The 18,908-nt window shown below is 40.8% G+C and overlaps 1 protein-coding gene across 1 annotated transcript in view; it reads right to left on the minus strand.

Moving 5' to 3' along the window:
* SEPTIN7 (septin 7) overlaps positions 1-18,908 on the minus strand; it is a 69,270-nt gene that overhangs the window by 23,251 nt on the left and 27,111 nt on the right. Inside the window, exon 4 of the mRNA XM_031554057.1 lies at positions 2,171-2,277. Within this exon, the coding sequence (XP_031409917.1) occupies positions 2,171-2,277 (107 nt within the window). The remainder of the gene's footprint in view (positions 1-2,170; positions 2,278-18,908) is intronic.

The following is an 18,908-nucleotide window of genomic DNA, read 5'->3' on the forward strand; positions in this document are numbered from 1 at the left end:
CCTCTTTGATTTGTTATTTGCTTGAAATCACATACAAACACACAGTTTCCAAAATTGTAGTGGCAAATTTTTATTCTCACTTAAAAATTGAAATAAGAGACTTCTGTCTTTGAAGAACACAACAGTTCAGGATGATTAGATCATCTAAATTTGCTATTTAGCACATGAAAACACTCAACTGAGAGTCCAGAAACTCCATGTGAACAGTTTTTAGTCTTTCTTATGTTGATCCATCATCAGTCAGGGATGGAGTGAGTTACCTGTGAAAGCTGTTTTGTTATTCACTTGCTTGTTTTTAAGACTGAATGTAAATTTTTCTTGTTTTTCCCAGATAAAGAATCTTCCAATGACAGGATGCCAACTCAGCCTTAAGTTATTTAGAACAATACATGTATGTGAACATAATCTGAACCGGTTTAGCTTCAGCTACCAATGCCAAATCAACAATAATAGTCACACCAAGCTTTTCCTGCAATAAGAAAAGTCATCCTATGCAGTTTTCCAGCATTTACTGAGCTAGAAGCTCAGTAATAAGTAATAGCTCATTAATAAGTTTGTTTTATTAGAGCTAAACTATTGGCACACCTTTTCCATACGACTTAACAGTTCTTTAAACCAGGCTCAGTCAGCTCAGCTTTTCTTAGTGCTCTAATGCTCCTAATAACAAGCAGACCCATGGCCCATTTTGGTACTGTGATTTTATGAAATACTTTGACAGACATGGCCAAAGCTTAGTGAAACATACTGTTCACCTCCAGATGTTCAAAAGCTACCCTCCAAATAAAAATAAATAAACAAACAATATTCTGTAACAGACACATTTTATGTTACTGTTTGAGACTTTGAAGTTGAGCTAACTGGCAAGCAATTTCATTTAACTTTCTGTAGTATGAGCTCAAGCACGTTTTTCCTGGTTATCATCTAGTGTCCTGAAACAGGATAAAAAGGGGAAAAAATAATTTAAAAATCTGACACCCAAAGCTCCAGAAAGAAAAACAAACATCCCCACAAAATACTAAGGTCAGTGGGTCATAGCACTGGAACAGTGCTATCCAATTCCACTGAGCATCAATTTTAGAATTTCTGTTTAGTGTTCCAAGTACCTACTAGCTCAACTCAAGGCCTTCTAATCCCCTCTTGACAGCTCTGTCAGTACACAATCACTTTGGACACAGCTGAGGTGATCTGAGTGTCACACTTTGCAGTTGGAGGAGCTGTGAGGGACAACAGCAGCAGTCGTGAGCCATAACCTGGTACTTGGCAGAGGTGTTTATTAAGTTGGATTTATCATAAGCTGTCTTCACCAAAATCTTAAGTGTCTGACAGACATCAAGAGAAATGAGTGGAGCTAGTCTGCTCTTATTCCTTTGTGCAACTGTGGAGGCAGAAAATAGCTGACTGAAGAGCAATTATTTCCTAACCTACTCATGACACCAAGAAGGCATTCAGTTATTTCTTAGTATCAGGTTGTTTTGCTTTTGAATAATATTTTTTATAATATGAACAACATGCTGCTCTTCTTGAGAAGAAAATATATTTAATAGCAGCAAAATATTACAGAAAACAGATAGATCAAGTTCTGCTTTTTCAGTGTGACTAAGCATTTTAGTTGTAACACACACTTGCAGGAACAAATTCTTTGCCTACAGAGTGTAGTGCTTAAAGTCAGCCAGGTTCACTCTAGTCCAGAATAACAACTTCTATCTGGTAGAAAATGTACCACAAAGAAGACAGATTGCAGAATACTGCTGGGTAGTTTGACACAAAAGATTTGCAGTAAGTGGAAGGACCTAATAATACACAGTTTCTGATAGCCTGCTTTAAAGAGTTTTTTACTGCACATTTAAGTATTTCTACATATATACTCAATATCTTAATTGATAGTAAAACATTCCACTTCCCAGCAGGACTGAAGCTATATGATATTCCTAAAGCACAGGCAGCACACGAAGTACTTCAGGGTTCCCACACTTCAGAAGGCCACAAGTTTCATAGCCTGAAAGTTTTGTGTAGTTACTGTATGCTGGGCTACACACTGAGTATTTAGTAGTGGTTCAACACTATGGCTGCACTTATTTAAAGCATATGTACTTATCTGACAACTGCATCACCTTATATCACTAAATTGCAAGTTAATTTACTCAAGCTGCAGTCTTCCCCCCAGACATACCTGTACAGTCTTTTTAATTCTGTGTGAAGGACCTGGATACTCCGGGGAATATAATTCTGTTAAGAATAATGAGTTGATTAATGTTGATTTTCCCAGTCCAGATTCACCTAGAAGAAAACAGAACAGTTTAGTAAAACGTAGTATCAGAGATGGTATAAACACCTAGATGAGTACTTCAAATACTCTTAAAATATAATATCTGAAAATATTCACTTCTTTCTGAGGGCTTGAGAAGTTATCATCTTCCAGATCTATATATATATATATTTTTTTTAAACAGCACATCAAACTGTCACTGTTAGGTTCTACAAACATTTTTCAGGTCACATTTTTGGTAATGCTAAATGCATTTAGCACTTCTTCATAGCTCCTGTTAAAATACACAAAGGCCCCAATTAAAGCTTATTAACAAATCACCCTCCTGGTACTAGTTTGTATCTGATATCAAAGTGAATTAATTTATCTCCTTTATGTTGATTTGAAGATCTTGCTATGGGGAGGAGGGTGGTGGAAGGAAGGTAAGAACTTGAGATTATTTTCTTTTCATTACTAAAGTCATGAGAACTAAAATGAGGTTTCAAAACTATACGGTTTGCATGGCAATTTTGTTGGAGGTGTTGCAGCATGGAAGGGGAATGGATTTTATTTGTGGCAGGTTTATTTGCTAAATTGTTCATGAACAACAGTAAACCAGCCTTCCTAAAGAATCTGGGAGACAGCATTGTCACGACAATCCAAATGAATACATTTACAAATCCCACCATAAAAATTACCCCCATTTATAGCTCCAAAGAGTCAGGAGCAAGAATTCCAGATCAATACTTGCATTACAATACTTACAAATACAAGTCTTTACTTAGGTTTGTACCATAAAGGAGTTACTTCAATGTGATAATGCACACCCCCGTGAAAGTAAGCAAAAAGAGATTCATTCTTTATGCTCTTCTTTACAATTTTCCCTATGTGGTGGTGTTAATGTTAACTGAAACAGATACAGTGACACAGAAATTTGCCCTTGAGGCAATGCATTCAGATACAAACTAAAACTAGCCTGCTACACCCTGTCCACCATCCAAAATACCGACAGCTTTAGAGACTAAATTTCAGGCTTCAAAACTTGTCTCAGTAAGCATCCTAGGTTAGCGTAAGTAATCAAGAGCTACAGAACAGAGAGCAGCTATGAGCTTCAGCAGACAAGCCTGTGTTTCCGCTGCAATCACTGGCTGGATTTCATCCACCAGCTAGTTTATACGCATCAGCCAGCTCCATTACAAGCACGGAGCTCCAAGTCTCCGTGGTACTGAACAGAGCAATCTGATTAGCTGTACTGTAAATGGATTAGCAGCTGCTGAAATGCTGCAAGTGGAGCTCCTGCAGTCTGGCTCCTCCTGCCCAGCCCACCCTGCCTCAGAGCTGAGCTCGCCTGCAGGGACCCATCAGATGGGGAGCATGGGCTGCCATGGCCAAGGAGCGAGGAGACACCCCAAGTTATAACCTCCAAGCAGAACTGCTGGGAGCACCAACCCCAGAACGACAGCAATCCAAAAGCTAGGGGGGATGAGTTTGCTGACAAGCATTTCATAACTATCATTGCAGATTTTGTCTTTTTCTGCAGCCACATCTCTTAGATGTTTCACTGCGCAGCAAATACATTGCTGAGAAGTGTCTGGTTGCAAGAGGCAAGCACACACTGATGCTCTTCACTTACTCAGGACGTGCCCAGCTGCATTTCCAAGGCTCCCTATTAAGCCTGCAGTGGACAGAAGCTCCCGCAAAGCTCAGTTTGCTCAAGCACCCAATGTTGCAGCCAGTTTGAAGCTCTGGATTCCTCCCACTGCTCTGCTCAGGACAGAGGCATCGCCCCAGGTAAGCTGGAGGATTATTTATCCACCCTACTGAACCCCAATAAATTTGCAATTTATAATTCATATTCTTTTGCTGATCACTCCTCCTTCTTAGTTGACCACAATCTCCCCAAAGGCTCTCTGTGCACTGTTGAAGAAGCTGCAGAAAAACATCTCCGTAGCCAGTTCAACTTAAATATACACATAAATTGTCCCTTCTTTCCTCTCAGGCTTACTGTGAGCAAAAGTGGAAAACACAGCACAAAAACTCCACTCAAATATTACACTGCTTGTTGTAATACCACTGAAATTCAACATATGGAAATGAGATCTTTAGCTTTGAAAAGATTTGACGAAGAGCCAAGCAGCTCACCCAAGATGGCTGCTGCAGCTGCAGCACTGCACACAGTCTGCTTTCTGACCGACAGCAGCATCAGGACCTGACAGATTTGAGGTTTCCTTCCAAGGATAGGAAGGTAGTTTTCAGCTGAAGTCAGCCAAAAGACAACACACTAATGACATTCGTGCACCACCCTGTGCTCAAAGGTGCCCAAGCCACCTGAAAGCATGTTCTGACGCTAACTTTAATTCACACTGCTCAACTACTACACCACCTTCCACTTAACACTTATTATGGCAGTTAAGGCTCTAATGGCAAATAAATTACATTGAAACCATAAGAAAAACCCAACTGGAACATTCAATTCTGTACTATGGGGAGTCACACTGCTCCCAGTGCTGTCCGGTCTGCTGACTGCAAAGGAAGCAGAATTAGAGAAGCTAAATAAGTTCAAGCAATTCTAGCCAGCCTCACACATTTAATTATTCTGATCTTAGCTAGAAATACGTTAAACAAAAACCTTTGCTTTTCCCCAAACAGTGGCTTGTTCAATGCAAATTCAGCTGAAAAGACTCCCTACTGGAAAGGCTTGAAATGCAGCTACAGAGGATTCAATAGGCTACAAATACTACAATCAAATCATAAGCCAAAAGGAAAAACAAATGGAATTTACTTTGCTTTAACATAAAAAGCACATCCACAAAAGACATATCCTCCCCACTTTATGTAAGCATTTCTGATGAGATTTTGCACTGTTAACACACCGTAAAGAGGCAGAAGGGTACAAGATGACAGAACCATTTCAGTGCTCCTAGCTTCCAATCGCTCTGTGCATCATGATACATAACTAGACCCAGCAGCCTAATTAAGAGTGATTTTTAAGAGACTTTTCTGTTTTCAGCATAAAACAATTCACTTCAGAAAGGAAAATAACGAAATCCTTAGGCTTTGCAAGGTAATTCTGTAGCCTGAAGTCCAGTTATTGTTTATGATGTTCACATGGTGCTGACTTCCTTTCCCGTGCCCTCACTCCCCCACTAAATGTTTCATATATGCTTCAGGTTTCTTTCAATTCTCCCTTCAATATTTTGTGCCTATGCTATCAGCAAGTTAGTGCTTTAGAATTCCAACATTTTCCCAAGCTGCTTTTCCTTTGTATTCATATCCTTACACATTGAGTTAGCCGCTCCCATTGGTACAATTAAGCAGGTGCTTCTGTTACACAGACCCACCAGTCTTACAAAAGACAATCTTTTGCTAGATTGGAAGAACTGGCAAAAGTTCTGACTCTTCACGTGTCTGTGAATGTCTAAGTGTCTGTACAAACACTGCAGCTTCTCCTCACACTTTCTTAAGTTGTATACATCCAGTGCCTATTTTTTCTCTAGTTCAAATTCTATCCATCAGCTCTTGTTCCAACTTTGTTACTTCAAAGGAACTTAGGCTGCAAGCCTCTCCTCCCTACGATAATAGAAATGAATTCTTATCCTTACATCTTAACGACACTGCTTTTTTTCCACCATTCATTGTTGTGGCACGTTGAGAATGTGGCCTATTTCCAACCTCCTCCAACTTTTCAACCTCCTCCATCCTCATTCAATCAAGTACAAGGGAAACAGGCAGGCAGTCCAACCCAGCTTCCAGCTTTACATGTGATTGCTGCTATATTCCTAACTCCAGCTGGAGAGTACTATCTTCCCATTGCACACTCCATTTCCTCGTAATGCACCACATATCATCTTCAGGTCATCGTATCACCCTGAAAATCCAGGATCAATTTTTCACTGCCATCCCCGTGTACTTTTAGAAATCTTTTCCTAAAATCCAACCCTTCAACTCACAAGCACGACTCATACGCTTAGATTTATGAGTGTGCATTAAACAGGATCCAGATAACTAATCAATGCTGAAGATTCTCAGCGTGCTCTCTGCAGGTTTCATTTGCTTATTCTACTCCCTCATCGAACAAGGAAAATTACTCTTGCAGATTTGACCAGAAGTTTTCTTCTCTTCACTAACAGTTATCAGCTACCATCACTGCAGCAGCATTTCATGTCCGTGCCCTATGACATTCAATTACACCACTGGGAATGTGACAACATACACTATCTGTGCCCAGGAATTTCAAGTTGCTTTCCCAGGCTCCAAGTAGAGCCCATAAATCCACAGTTAAGCTGCCCTGAGAAGCTTCATGCACTGTCACCAAGATGACCCAGCTTCAGCCACTGTATCTACGTAGAACAGCAATACCTGCAGATTCAAAATCACAAACTGTGGTGGGTGAGAGAAGGCACACTCACCTCAGGGTGCCTGAGACCTTAGCAGAGACAAGCCAACAGCACCTCACGTTCCAGATAAAACATGTTTTCTACTGCACATTTTTTCCAAAGCTTCCACTGCATTTTAAGAAGACTGTATTTAAGACTTATCAGTGCAAGTCAGTCAAATATTATGCAGCGGAGGCTTTAATCCAATACATTTCTTCTCAGACATAGAGAAGGGTAGAGATTTTTAGCCCCAGACAGATACTTAAAAGGGATCAAGTTCAACAGAATAAGTGCTGTACTTCCCAACAAAATAACTACACAGAATATTTACATCAAAGCATATATTATTTTTAGCAGGTATGTTAGGCTTCCGATGGAATCTCTCCCATTATATAATTTCTAATTCAGCTTCTGCTTAAAATATAGTCCCAGCAGTTTGATGTTGCTGATTCAAAGGAGGAAAAAGCTTGTCAGGAGACAAAAATAATGCATTTCCTTTCATCCCTGTACAACTCATAGTACATGTGCACGACAGCACCTGCAGCTTTATGCAAATAGCCCACGTCTTTGATGCTGCTGTACCACAGTTTTCAGTTTTTATACAAAAGTGCAGCTAGATGAATAACCCAAGTTCATGAATAACCAAAGAGCAGACTAACAAGCAGCGCTGAGAGCAAGCGAGCAAGCATACAGAGCTTGTTATGATGGAATAGGCTTCTCACCAAGGGGAACGATGCTCTGCCACATGTCATTACAGATGACCACAAAACGGAGGCTACAAGATGCTTTTAATTTTAAGTCTAATTTTAGAAATTTTCATAAAGGCTGCTTCCTGCCTTCACAGCACTCTGCGAGACACAAAACAACGCTTCAATGCACGTACGAGAACACCCGAATGAACCCAATGGAAGCAGGGGTGGGCACACCACCACACTACAGCCTCTCCCATCTATCTACAGTACCCTGTAGGACGCTGTCATGTGAAATCTTGCAGACAGTTCAACTTGGTGTTCTGTAGGCGTTCACAATGGGAATAAAGCCAAGGCTCCGCCATTTCGTTATTTATGCTCCAAATTCGAGTTATGGAAGTAACATCTGTTAGAGCCACAGAGCTGATCCTAGCAAAACATTGCTGGGAAGTTTGCTGGTGATAAATTTGCTTTTGCCTATCAGCAACTGCGTCAACAACAACAAGAATCTGACATTCAGTACACAAGGAGATGATTTCATCAACTTTCTTCGAGCATAATTTAGAATTTAAGTGCAATAACTGAGGACAGTATCTTGGCATATTGTTCTGGCTACAGATCCCATCTAAATAATTCAGAGAAGCCAATAAAAGCAGGGAACTGAAGTACTACAGAAGAATACTGCAAAGATTTAAGGTAGCTTTTCTCAAGTAATATTAATTTTTCTAGCTTTCTGCAACTTCACAGATTAAAACGGCTGTGAAACACTGGATTTATCTGATCAGATTTTGGCTGCTGTCAAAAGAAATGCCCCCCTACTCCCAACCACTGCTTGTGCTGGGATTCATCCTGCAGCATGGTGAAGCAAGACATGATGTCCAGTACCTGAAGAGGGTCTACAGAAAAGCTGGAGAGGGTCTTTTATAAGGGCACGTACAACAGGACCGGGGAAGTGGTTTTAAAGAGAGTAGATTTAGACTAGATATCGGGAAGAAATTTTCTTTACTGTGAGAATGGTGAGACACTGGAACAGGTTGTCCAGAGAGGCTGTGGATCCCTCTCCCTGGAAGCATTCAGGACCAGGCTGGATGGGGCTTTGAGCAACCTGGTCTAGTGGGGGGTGACCCTGCCTATAGCAGGGGAGTTGGAACCAGATGATGTTAATCATCCCTTCCAATCCAAACCATTCTATGATTCTATGATCCAGCTAACCAGGGCATGAAGAGCTTGTGGGAAGGAAAAGGAGGGAAAACAAACATGATTTTCAAGGTAGCTTCTCAAGTTAAATGTGTTACTTCGTCTATCACGAGGCAAAGAAAGCTACTTGTCAGCATTAAACAGCATCTAGTCTACTAAAACCAAAGAACTGAAATCACCGATTTCTGTTTAGATAAAGCTCTTGCACGTGACTGCAGCCCACACCTTTGGTCCATCCAAACCTAGCACCAGTAACAGCTGAAGTGTGACAACCTGGGATTCAGCATCTAGGCTGTATGCAGCTCCAGGTACTCAGCTAGTGCAGCAGCCCAGGCTTGCCAAAGCTCACTTCGATTTGTTTTCTGTGCTAGTTAGAAGAAAACCCTATGGCTGATAAAGATGTATTCGCACTGCAGTGCAGTTTAGAAGACATTACAAGCAATAAGGAGTTGTCAAAACTGACCTACATGGAAAATCTAAATTCACAAGCTCTCTGTGAAATAACTGGGTTGAGGGATTCAACTGAAAATGACAAACTGCAAAGCTCCAAGGCAACAATCTTTTGTGGTTAAATCCTATAACCAGCATGCACCCTGAATTTTCACCTATCTTAATGAAAGCAAAATGAAACATCTTCATAAAAGGAGGAGAAAAATATCTGGGTTCAAAATGAGAAAAGGAAAGGAACAAAGACAGTAGTGAAAGATGCTAGAGAAAGATGTAAGACTATCTGTAAGACTATAAGCGTACACCTTAGAATCCCACTGCTATGTTTAGAAGTTCTACACAGCTAGAGAAAGCTGCGGAGCTGGACATACTCTCTGAAGAGAGACAAAGTGATGAATATAATTCATTGAATTTCCCAATTATATGAATTTTCATTAAAAATAGAAGAGAGAGGGGAAAGACAATAGGAACACAATTTTTATCTATACATTATTAATACATTACTATGCATTCCTATTGACAACTAACTATATAGCATTTTCAGCACGTACTGTAACTCCTAAAATAGCTTTAGCTCTTGAGTCAGCAGATGTTAATCAATATCACAGATTAATTAGTCACAGAAAGGTCCTTCGTTACTTGAGCAGAAAAAACCTCACACAGCTCTCTATATGACCACAAGGAGATTTTAACAAAAAAGGGATTTGGATTTCTTAACCCTTAAGGATAAAAAGAGACCACAGTACAGACAGAGGATCAACATCTCAGCAGCCCACATTACTTGCTTTCTGCTTAAAACCAGCAAGTTCTGCACATCAGCTCAGGCAAAAGGAAAGAAAGGTAAAGCCTATAAAGCAGGACCTTACTCAAAAACAAACAAAACAATTTTGATAGAACTAAGGCAAGAGCAACAGTATCACAGAAGATTTGAGAAGGACAAAAATAGATTTTTTATTTAAATAGAAATTAATGAGTCTTTTGCATAATTCTAGAAAGAGCACCCAGACTGACTTACTCAACTGTTGTTCTCTTTCAAATTACACAAGTGCATAATAAAAACTACTGGAAATAGGAGCTGAGCACTTTCAAAACATCCCAGGTGAAAAATTCTACCATTAAAGCAATCCATAAAATACGTCAGAGGACTAAACAGAGTTCTAGTGCCAGTCAAAATTCCCCTTACCGCCTTATACCTCATCTTTCAATACCTTCTATTCCTGATGTCTGTGTAAGCACTTGCTACTGCAGGCAGCACAAAGGAAGCTATGTTAGGACAAGGCACTTAACAACTGGTACGAGTGGCAGGAGAAAGATGGACAGCTTACTTACACAGTTCCACAAATTTCCCCCTGTAACACTGTTCTGGGGTGATAAATAATGAAAAACAGGGCAGCAGCCTCTGCAAGGGAGGGAATTCTATGTCTGCTTTTCAATATTGGCTTAGTGTTAATAAAACAATGAGCAGAAGATGCCGAGATTATCTGTGGGGTATGCTGCTACCCCTTCTGAACAGTCTTGGCAACACATATGTGTTTGATACCTCATTTGCTTGACATGGCTCTAGGTCCTGTTTCCATGAGATAGGTCCCCCTGTATTCCATAAAAATGGGTACTTTTCCTTTTAGGAAGAAATATGTAAGCTGAGGTAGGTTAGAATCAGCTTGCACTGTCCAAACTATACCTTTTTTAATGCCAAGACGAATTTGTGTTGCTTAAACTCTATAAGCTATTGCTTCCAAACTGCTTCCACAGCTATTTTGTCTTCTAGTAATTACTCAGAGGAAAACTGAGCCGCTTTTGTAGCCAACAACAGGAGCGTACATTTGGAAAGCAGAGAGGGAAATGGATATGCCTGCTGATAAGGTGATACCATAAGACCTGCCTAGTGTGTTCATTCTTAGCGAGCTCCCTGTGTCTCCTGGTGGCTGAATGTGAAGGGGGACTTTTGAGCTCCTTAGAACAAGGGAGGACACAGCCCAGAGCCAGGGATGCAGAATGAGGCAGTCAATCACAGGCTTGGTCTCTGCAGCAAATTAAGGTGATATATAATGAGATTAGACAAATGTTTTCCCATATCAATTCTTCAATCAGTCAAATGCAATATTAAAAATAAACAACAACAACAAAAGTCACTGACTTCACGCAGCATGAAAATCTGACATTGCCTTCTTTCTCAATGTCTGTGGAGCAGTTAGCTGCTGGTCTGTGCTATGCCTGGCACTCAGACAGCAATTTCCTCTAAATTATCAGCTCTGAATACACTCCGCATTCTGGCCAACAGTGTACCCCTCCAACACCTAAGAAATAAAAACATCTTGCTATTTCTCTTCTACCACAGTGTGATGGTATCCTTTTAAGTCAGTCTTTTTCATACAAAACGTAACAAAATCTCACCTTGTCTCCTGTTTGAATATCTGCACTACTCTAAGGCTCTGGCTTTTACCAGGGATTTTAGTGTTATGTACTCCTAGCCTCACAAAAGTAAATCAAATATTCTGGTAACTTTCATACTCCATAACCCCAAATATGAGCCTAATGGCTCTGGATGATCTACAGATCATCCAAACAGATTTGATGATCACGTAAAATGGAAAAGCTGAGTCTGAAGTAGCTTGTCCACAGTGAAATGCTTCCCAGTCCCCTTGTGCCACCTTGAGGAGCTTGTCTTAGCAATTCCCAGATTCCTGTTCAAGTTAGGTGTAGTAGGTACGTGGCTCATCATCTACTAGTTTATACTGAAATCAATGAAATGGTCATTTACTATACACTTATACAAAAACAAGATTACACTTGTGCTACTTACGTGCTACCCTTGTACTTATGCTAAATAATGTGCCATTTATAAAGCAGGATAAGTTTTGTTTGACTTACAGTGAAGACTTGCCTTCATCCTACACTGACTGGACGGATCAATGGCACCAACAAGGCACAGTGCAAAGCACAGATGTACTCACTTATTAACAAGAGCTAATCTGATGCATGACTGCAGCTAAGCCTTGCTAGAGGTTGTGCTCCTCTCCTGAGCTCCCAAAAGTTTCAGACTGCTACAGATTTCACAAAACACCATTTCTAAATATTTACCTTGGATTATTTTTCAGAGACGCCCTACAAAAACTGAGCATCTCCATAGGATGAGCATCTCTTCCAGCTACAAAGGGTTGAACACTCTTCAAGGAAAAATATTTCAGATAAACATAAATCCTTCATTACAGCCATCACGATACAGTCAGTGATTCTGATGTTTTTAGACTTCTAGCCAAAAATCCAGAACAATTCCAAGAAAACCTAGGCTCATTTTGACAAGTTTCTGAAACAAATGACTAATTCCCAAAGTGGTATCAAGCAGGACTGCTGCCAAAAAAATGAAATCCCAAACTCTACATCAGCTGTTCCTTGTGTTGACATGAGATTTCCTTTTGTCACGTAGACCACCCCTCCTTGCTGCTCCCAGAGAACTGTGCAGCTGGATTCACATGCTGATCCCACCTGGACAAAGTACCATTAGCTGTTTCAGCAGCAGAACAGACTTCAGGCTGGCCAAAATGTGAACTAAAGCCTTAAGAAACAGTTGCTTTTGTTGGATGACAGTTTTTCCTAATTAAACCAGCTTGGCACTTTATAAATGCCACTGAGGCCAGTGTGCCTCTTCAAATACTTAGAATGATGGGTAATCACTTCTGTAGTCCTACTTACACAAGAGACATCCCCCCATGCCAACTGAATGTTCCCATCCAAGCATCTTTAAAAGACTGCCTGTTATATTAAGAAACAGCGTGAAAAAGGAATTCCAGCATCTGTGCAAAAACAGAATCAGTTTTAAAAAGCTCCAGACAGAAACTAGTCAAGAAGAGGCTGAGCACACACAGAATGAACAGTTTAATTTTTCCCCCTTCACCTTGTTCTGTATTTCATTACACAAGAAAACTCTTCAAGGTTTTGCAATGGAAGGCACTTGTTTTCCTAAAAGTCAGAGTAACCTCGTTTGGAAAACAGAAAACCTGACAAATGCAGAGTATTTAAATGAAAATATTGCAAATTTTACAGTTTTTGAAGATGTGCAATTACTGAAAGGCTATCAAAACGAAAAAATAGAAATCTTGAAATAAATTAGTCCAGTGTTGACTCTAGTACTGCATTAAGAAGTGGGTTTCCGTACAGTGTTTTATCCATTAACTTCTGTGAAGCTCATCATCCTTGCCATGTTTTGATGGGAGATCTTGCAAAGGAACCACGGACCTTGGAAATAGCAGATCATCTTATTTTCCAGTGGTAACTTTATGCTAGTTGCATTACTACCAACTTTAAAACGATGGAAGGAGAAAAAACCAGTTTGCTACATCCAATTGGGTGGTGGAAAAAGAATCGTGTCAAAGAAATCCTTTGGCATCAATAATAAATTTTAAAAATAAAAAGGCAACTAGATAGATGAGTTAAAGAACTTCAAAAACAGAGTTATGCACTGCAATAGGCTCCCCAGGGAGGTGGTGGAGTCACCATCCCTGGATGTATTTAAAACCATTTGTGGTGCTCAGGGACATGATTTAGCAGAGGGTTGTTAGAGTGAGGGTAGGATGGTTAGGTTGGGGTTGGACTCGATGATGTTTAAGGTCTTTTCCAACCTGAGCAATTCTATGATTCTATGGCAATGGCTGCCAAAGAATTTGCATCAGTCCTACTGCATGTGAAAAGATGCAATTCTAGATTCTTCCTATTTGTTTCTAACTACTAAAGCTAAAAGTGCTCACTGGTTAGAACACTATCCTTGTAAAACGGAAGAAAATAATCCCTTTACAAATTCAGTAGAGACGTTTAGTGTTGGAAATTACTACAACAACAACAAACAAGACACTTTTTGTACTTGATTATACGTAGAGCTATCAGCAACTCCATTCTCAAAAGCTCTCTGAACAGAGCTTCCCAGTGCTAAAGCCACGCAGAGCAATCACTCTGCAAGCAAGGACAGAGTCAGACTGGTTGTCACACAGGGGAAAGCAGCACGAGCCATCCCAGCACCCATAACTGAGTTGAAGTCAAATAGTGCCACAGACAAAAAAGAAATCAATCAGAAAGCTGTGGAAAATGGTTTCAGGCGAGATTCAGACTTCAGCAGAAACGTCTGTACAATCTCTAATATAAAATAGATAAATGAGCCCTTTGCTCTCCCGAGAACATTGCTTACAAAAATAAGCTCACCATAGACAACCACAAACTTCATTACATTATGCATTTTAGTGTTTTTACAGTTTGCTCTAAATTCATCTGTACTGTAAAGGAAAGAGATCAAGGTTGTCACTATCACCCTCCAAAACATCATGTTTCCTTCCTTGCACTAAATAAAAAACCCAATCAATGAATTCCAACAATGAATTATAGGGGTAATGTGCTTCAGAGCTAATTGAGGTCTTAAAGCAACCGACTAGACTTGCTCCTAACTGAACATGACTTGCTACTTTTAGTCCCCAAGCTATGTTTCACAACACCTCCCATCACCCCCTCAGGCAGCAACACAGTACTGCAACTCCTACCATGGTGCTATATTGCTTTTTTGACTAGATAGGCAATTCTAGAAATTAAAATAAAAAATTCTTTATTAGCTAGCTTTCTAATTACTGCAAGAGGAGTCTCTTCCCAACTCCAGCTCCCTCCAAAAAACACATACAGCCTCCTGCCTCTTCTTACATCCAAGGCTACTCCCCTCTTGGCATCATAAGCACAAGCTGGGTCATTTCCACTGCTTAAAACATACAGGTAACCTATTCCTTAGTCATAAATTCCTTAAAACACACTTAACTATGATTCTGAAAGGAACCGTTTACGAGAATTCAATTAAAGATTTAAGTTGAAATATTTCTTTAAATTAATTGAGCCTGCCAACCCTGAAGTCTTAGCACTAGTCCTACTAGCAGTAGGACTGCATCAGGACAAAACCAGATCTCTGTGCGGGATTATCTCATTTCATTTTGAAGACTAGACCGGAATAACTGTAAGAGTCACTGCAAGTGAGGGAGACCAAACAGTGACTTGGATGGCTTCCTCACATGTCTACTCAAACAACAGCTACAATCAGGAAAATTGCCTTATTTTCAAAGTCCATACAGGCTTTATTCCAACTATACACTCACAAAGCTACAAGTTTCGTCTTTCTTATGGTACCAGCTGTTCCATAACTGGCTCTCCTAGAAACCAGTTACCCCCACTTCCTACCGGGCCATTACTGCACCTTCCTCTTCCCACCCTCCTGCTCTCTGCCAGAGGACTGACCTCAGCAAACACCTCAGAGCAGGCATAGCTGGCACCTGCAAGCTAGTCTGCCAGCTAACACCAATCGCAGAAGGAAAAAAAGCCCATTTATACTGTACAGCAGGGACAGAAAGCCGACCAATCCTATATAAGTTTTATAAGGAGTGTCTGTATACTGACATGACATTTTTAATCTCCCTGCCCCTTGTAATTCAAGATTTCCCAGCATCATGCAGGGAGAGAGGCAGAAGAAAAGCATCTGATAAGTGGCAGTGTGAGCACGCAATCTTCTACCCACAAGGAAGGGCAACAAACTCCCTGGAGTCAGAAAAAAAGGTATGGGGAAGACAGGGCTGGTATTTTACACAGACATCTGCAATCTCGAGTTGAACTACAGAAAGCACTAACTTTAAAACTTGTATGCAGAATACTCTCCCAGCCTCAAGGGGCTCTTTTGCATGATCACTGCCAGCCTTAGTTACCTAAATGATTTTTCCCAGATAAACGACCCAACAACACAGGCAGGCTTTTATGCTTCAACTCCAGAAGGAAACAGTCTTCCTTTCTCCTCTTTTCCTCAAAACTTTAGGGTTTTTCTTTCCACACACAGGGGCAGGAACGAGCAAAAAAAAAAAAAGCAAGAACTTCTATTCGATCAAGAGAGGAACACACCCTCAGTGGCCTTTTCCTGACATTTCACATAGCTCTGTATTAATTCTTTTGGTCGCCAGCTTTCTCACAGGGGTCTGTTGGTTTGCTCTCTCCCCCCTGGAGCACTGAAGCACAGTTTCACCTACAGCAGAGCAGTGCTTTCCAGTGCCCCCAGACTAAAGCAACTTACATTGAAGTGAGGAGCGACTTTCTCCCAAAACACAGCGGAGGTTTGCCAACCAGGGAAGCCAGATTTAGAGTCAAAGCTGAGAAATATCTATTAGAATTGGGCCTTTGGAGGTGGGATGTAATTATTTAGAACAACCAACCGACTCTGCTATCAAACTGACTGGAAATCAGTTCTTTTAACTCTACACAGGAGTTCTGCCCGAGAAAGCAAACCTGAAATAGCCAATGTAAACCCCTCTGATTTTTGCAACCACACTCCTACTCTCCAATCTCACATCTCATAACCTCCTGAACATGTTTTATGTACACTTCTAACCTTTGCCCAGACAGCAATGAGCCACAGAATACTGTTAGGCTACTCTGAGTAATGTTTTGTAAGACACATGCTCAAGAAGAACAGGAATTTACCACCTTTGGATTGTAGGGAAGGAGACTTAACACAGTTTCTGTCCTCACCATTCTGAAAAGAAAAAGTGGCTCGGTACTGATGTAGCAAACATAGCATCTCACCTGCGTTGTTATGCACCAGATCTCATAAGACGTCAAAAGAAACCAATGCATTTAAGAATGTGTTTGCATACGACTTTAACACAAGTCTAAAAACAACCAAAAATAACCCTCAAAATACAAACAAGTGCAGTTTCAAAGCTGCCCCCATCTTATTCATTTACTTGCTTCTTTCCAAAAGCCCTACTCAACCCTAAGAACAGAAGAAATACTATGTTAGAGCTTTGGTGCATTTAACCAAGAAGGACCAAAGTTAAACAACTACTATATTTGACATATCCTCAAACAGAATGCCAAGAAAAACATGTATGTAACACGACAGAAGGCTCTATTAATCCACACTATTCAGAACATACACAAACAGTGCTTAGTTCTGATTTCTGACCAATGACTGGCTGCTGATTAGCAGGCTTAGAACTGAGATATTAAGAAATCTGCTTTCAAGAGAAGTTGGAATAGTTTCAACAACACTTGGGCAGTTATCAACACAGTCACAGTCACCCAAACGCAGCCAGCAAGATACAAAGAGTCAGGAGAAAAAACAGCATTACACAACAAGATCGATGCTAATTAGAAAGGTAAAATTTTACTGCATTTTAGCATGACTTGAACATTTTTCCTCCCGAGTATTCAATGTATTCTTTGCTGATTTACACAATTTCTACATCCAGGTTTTGTTGATGAAAAAATGCAGATTTTGTATTTCTAAACTAAAGGCCTCTGAAACTATTCTACAGTGAAATTAAATGCCTCAGAAGAGCTGGAGAATGCAAAGCACTTGTTAATACCTTCAATGCATCTTTTGTATTTTTTTCAGCAATACTGCACTTAAAAAAAGGCTCTGGTGTTCTGGATGCAGCTAATTTATTTCTTTTTTAATAACAACCTATGGCTTTAAATGGAGACTTCAGATCAAAATGTTATGCCAAACACACTTCTTTTGAGCCAAAAAAACAATCCAGCTACTCAAAAAGCCATAAAGGGGAAAAAAAAAAAAAAAAGAAAGCCCTTCAGAAAGAAATAGTCAATAAATCCACAGCACGATGCAGACTATTAGAAAAATAGACCACCACATCTGTGCAGTAACTCCCAAAAGTTGGAAATCTAAGTTTCCATTATCCAACAGTTACACAACACGCTGACACATCCGTGATGCTCACTACAGAAAGGGCAGGCCCAAAACAAGTTTAATCCTTCAAGAGGAAACAATTAATTTGCTCACAGTGTGTAACATTTCCCTCACTTGCAAGGGCTGGAGAGTGGTGGGACCGCTCCCATGCCTGCAGTGCTGTGATAGATGGCTACAAGCTCTTCAGAAGGGATAGATGAGGAAAAAAGGGTGGTGCTGTGGCCCTTTATATTAAAGACTGTTTTGATGTTGAAGAGCTTGGGGTTGGGAATGAGAGTTGAGTGCCTATGGGTAAGGATGAGGGGGAAGGTCTGTAGGGGGGATATCTTGGTGGGGGTCTGTTACAGACCGCCTAGGCAGGATGAAGAGTTGGATGAAGCATTCTATGAGCAGCTCACGGAAGTCATGCAATCGCCAGCACTTGTTCTCATGGGAGACTTCAGCTTCCCTGATATATGCTGGAAATGTAACACAGCACAGAGGAAGCAGTCCAAGAGGTTTCTAGACTGCATGGAAGATAGCTTCCTTATGCAACTGGTAGGAGAGCCGACCAGGGGTGGTGCCCTGCTAGACCTGGTTTTTGCTAACAGAGAAGGACTGGTGGGAGAAGTGAAGGCTGGGGACTGTCTTGGGCAGAGCGACCATGGAATTGTAGAATTCTCTATTCTTGGAGATGTCAGAAAACTACTTTCTTGAACTTCCAGAGGGCGGACTTTGATCTGTTCAGGACGCTTGTTGCACAGGTCCCTTGGGAGTTGCTTCTCAAGGGCAAAGGGGTCCAGGAAGCCTGGATGCTCCTCAAGATGGAAATCTAAGGACACAAAAACAGGCTGTCCCTGAGTGCCGTAAGGCGAGGCGTAGTGGAAGACGAGCGGTGCGGATGAGCCGGGAACTACTGTTGAGATTCCAGAAGAAAAAGAGCTTATGTCCTCAGGAAGAAGGGGCAGGCTACTTGGGGGGATTACAGGGACGTTGCTAAGGTATGCAGGGAGAAAGTTAGGAAGGCAAAAGCCCAACTTGAGTTCAGATTGGCCACTGCAGTAAAAGAGAATAAAAAATCCTTTTATAAATATATCAATGGTAAAAGAAGAACCAAGGAGAATTTTCATCCTATACTTGATGGAGCAGGGAATGTGGCCACTGAGGACAAGGAGAAGGCTGAGATCCTCAGCGCCTTCTTTACATCTGCCTGTAATAGTCAGACCAGTTTTTTTTTAAATGGCCAGATCCTCCGGCCA

The sequence above is a fragment of the Meleagris gallopavo genome, chromosome 6 (genome assembly GCF_000146605.3).
Source record: "Meleagris gallopavo isolate NT-WF06-2002-E0010 breed Aviagen turkey brand Nicholas breeding stock chromosome 6, Turkey_5.1, whole genome shotgun sequence".
In the NCBI taxonomy this organism is placed as follows: domain Eukaryota; kingdom Metazoa; phylum Chordata; class Aves; order Galliformes; family Phasianidae; genus Meleagris; species Meleagris gallopavo.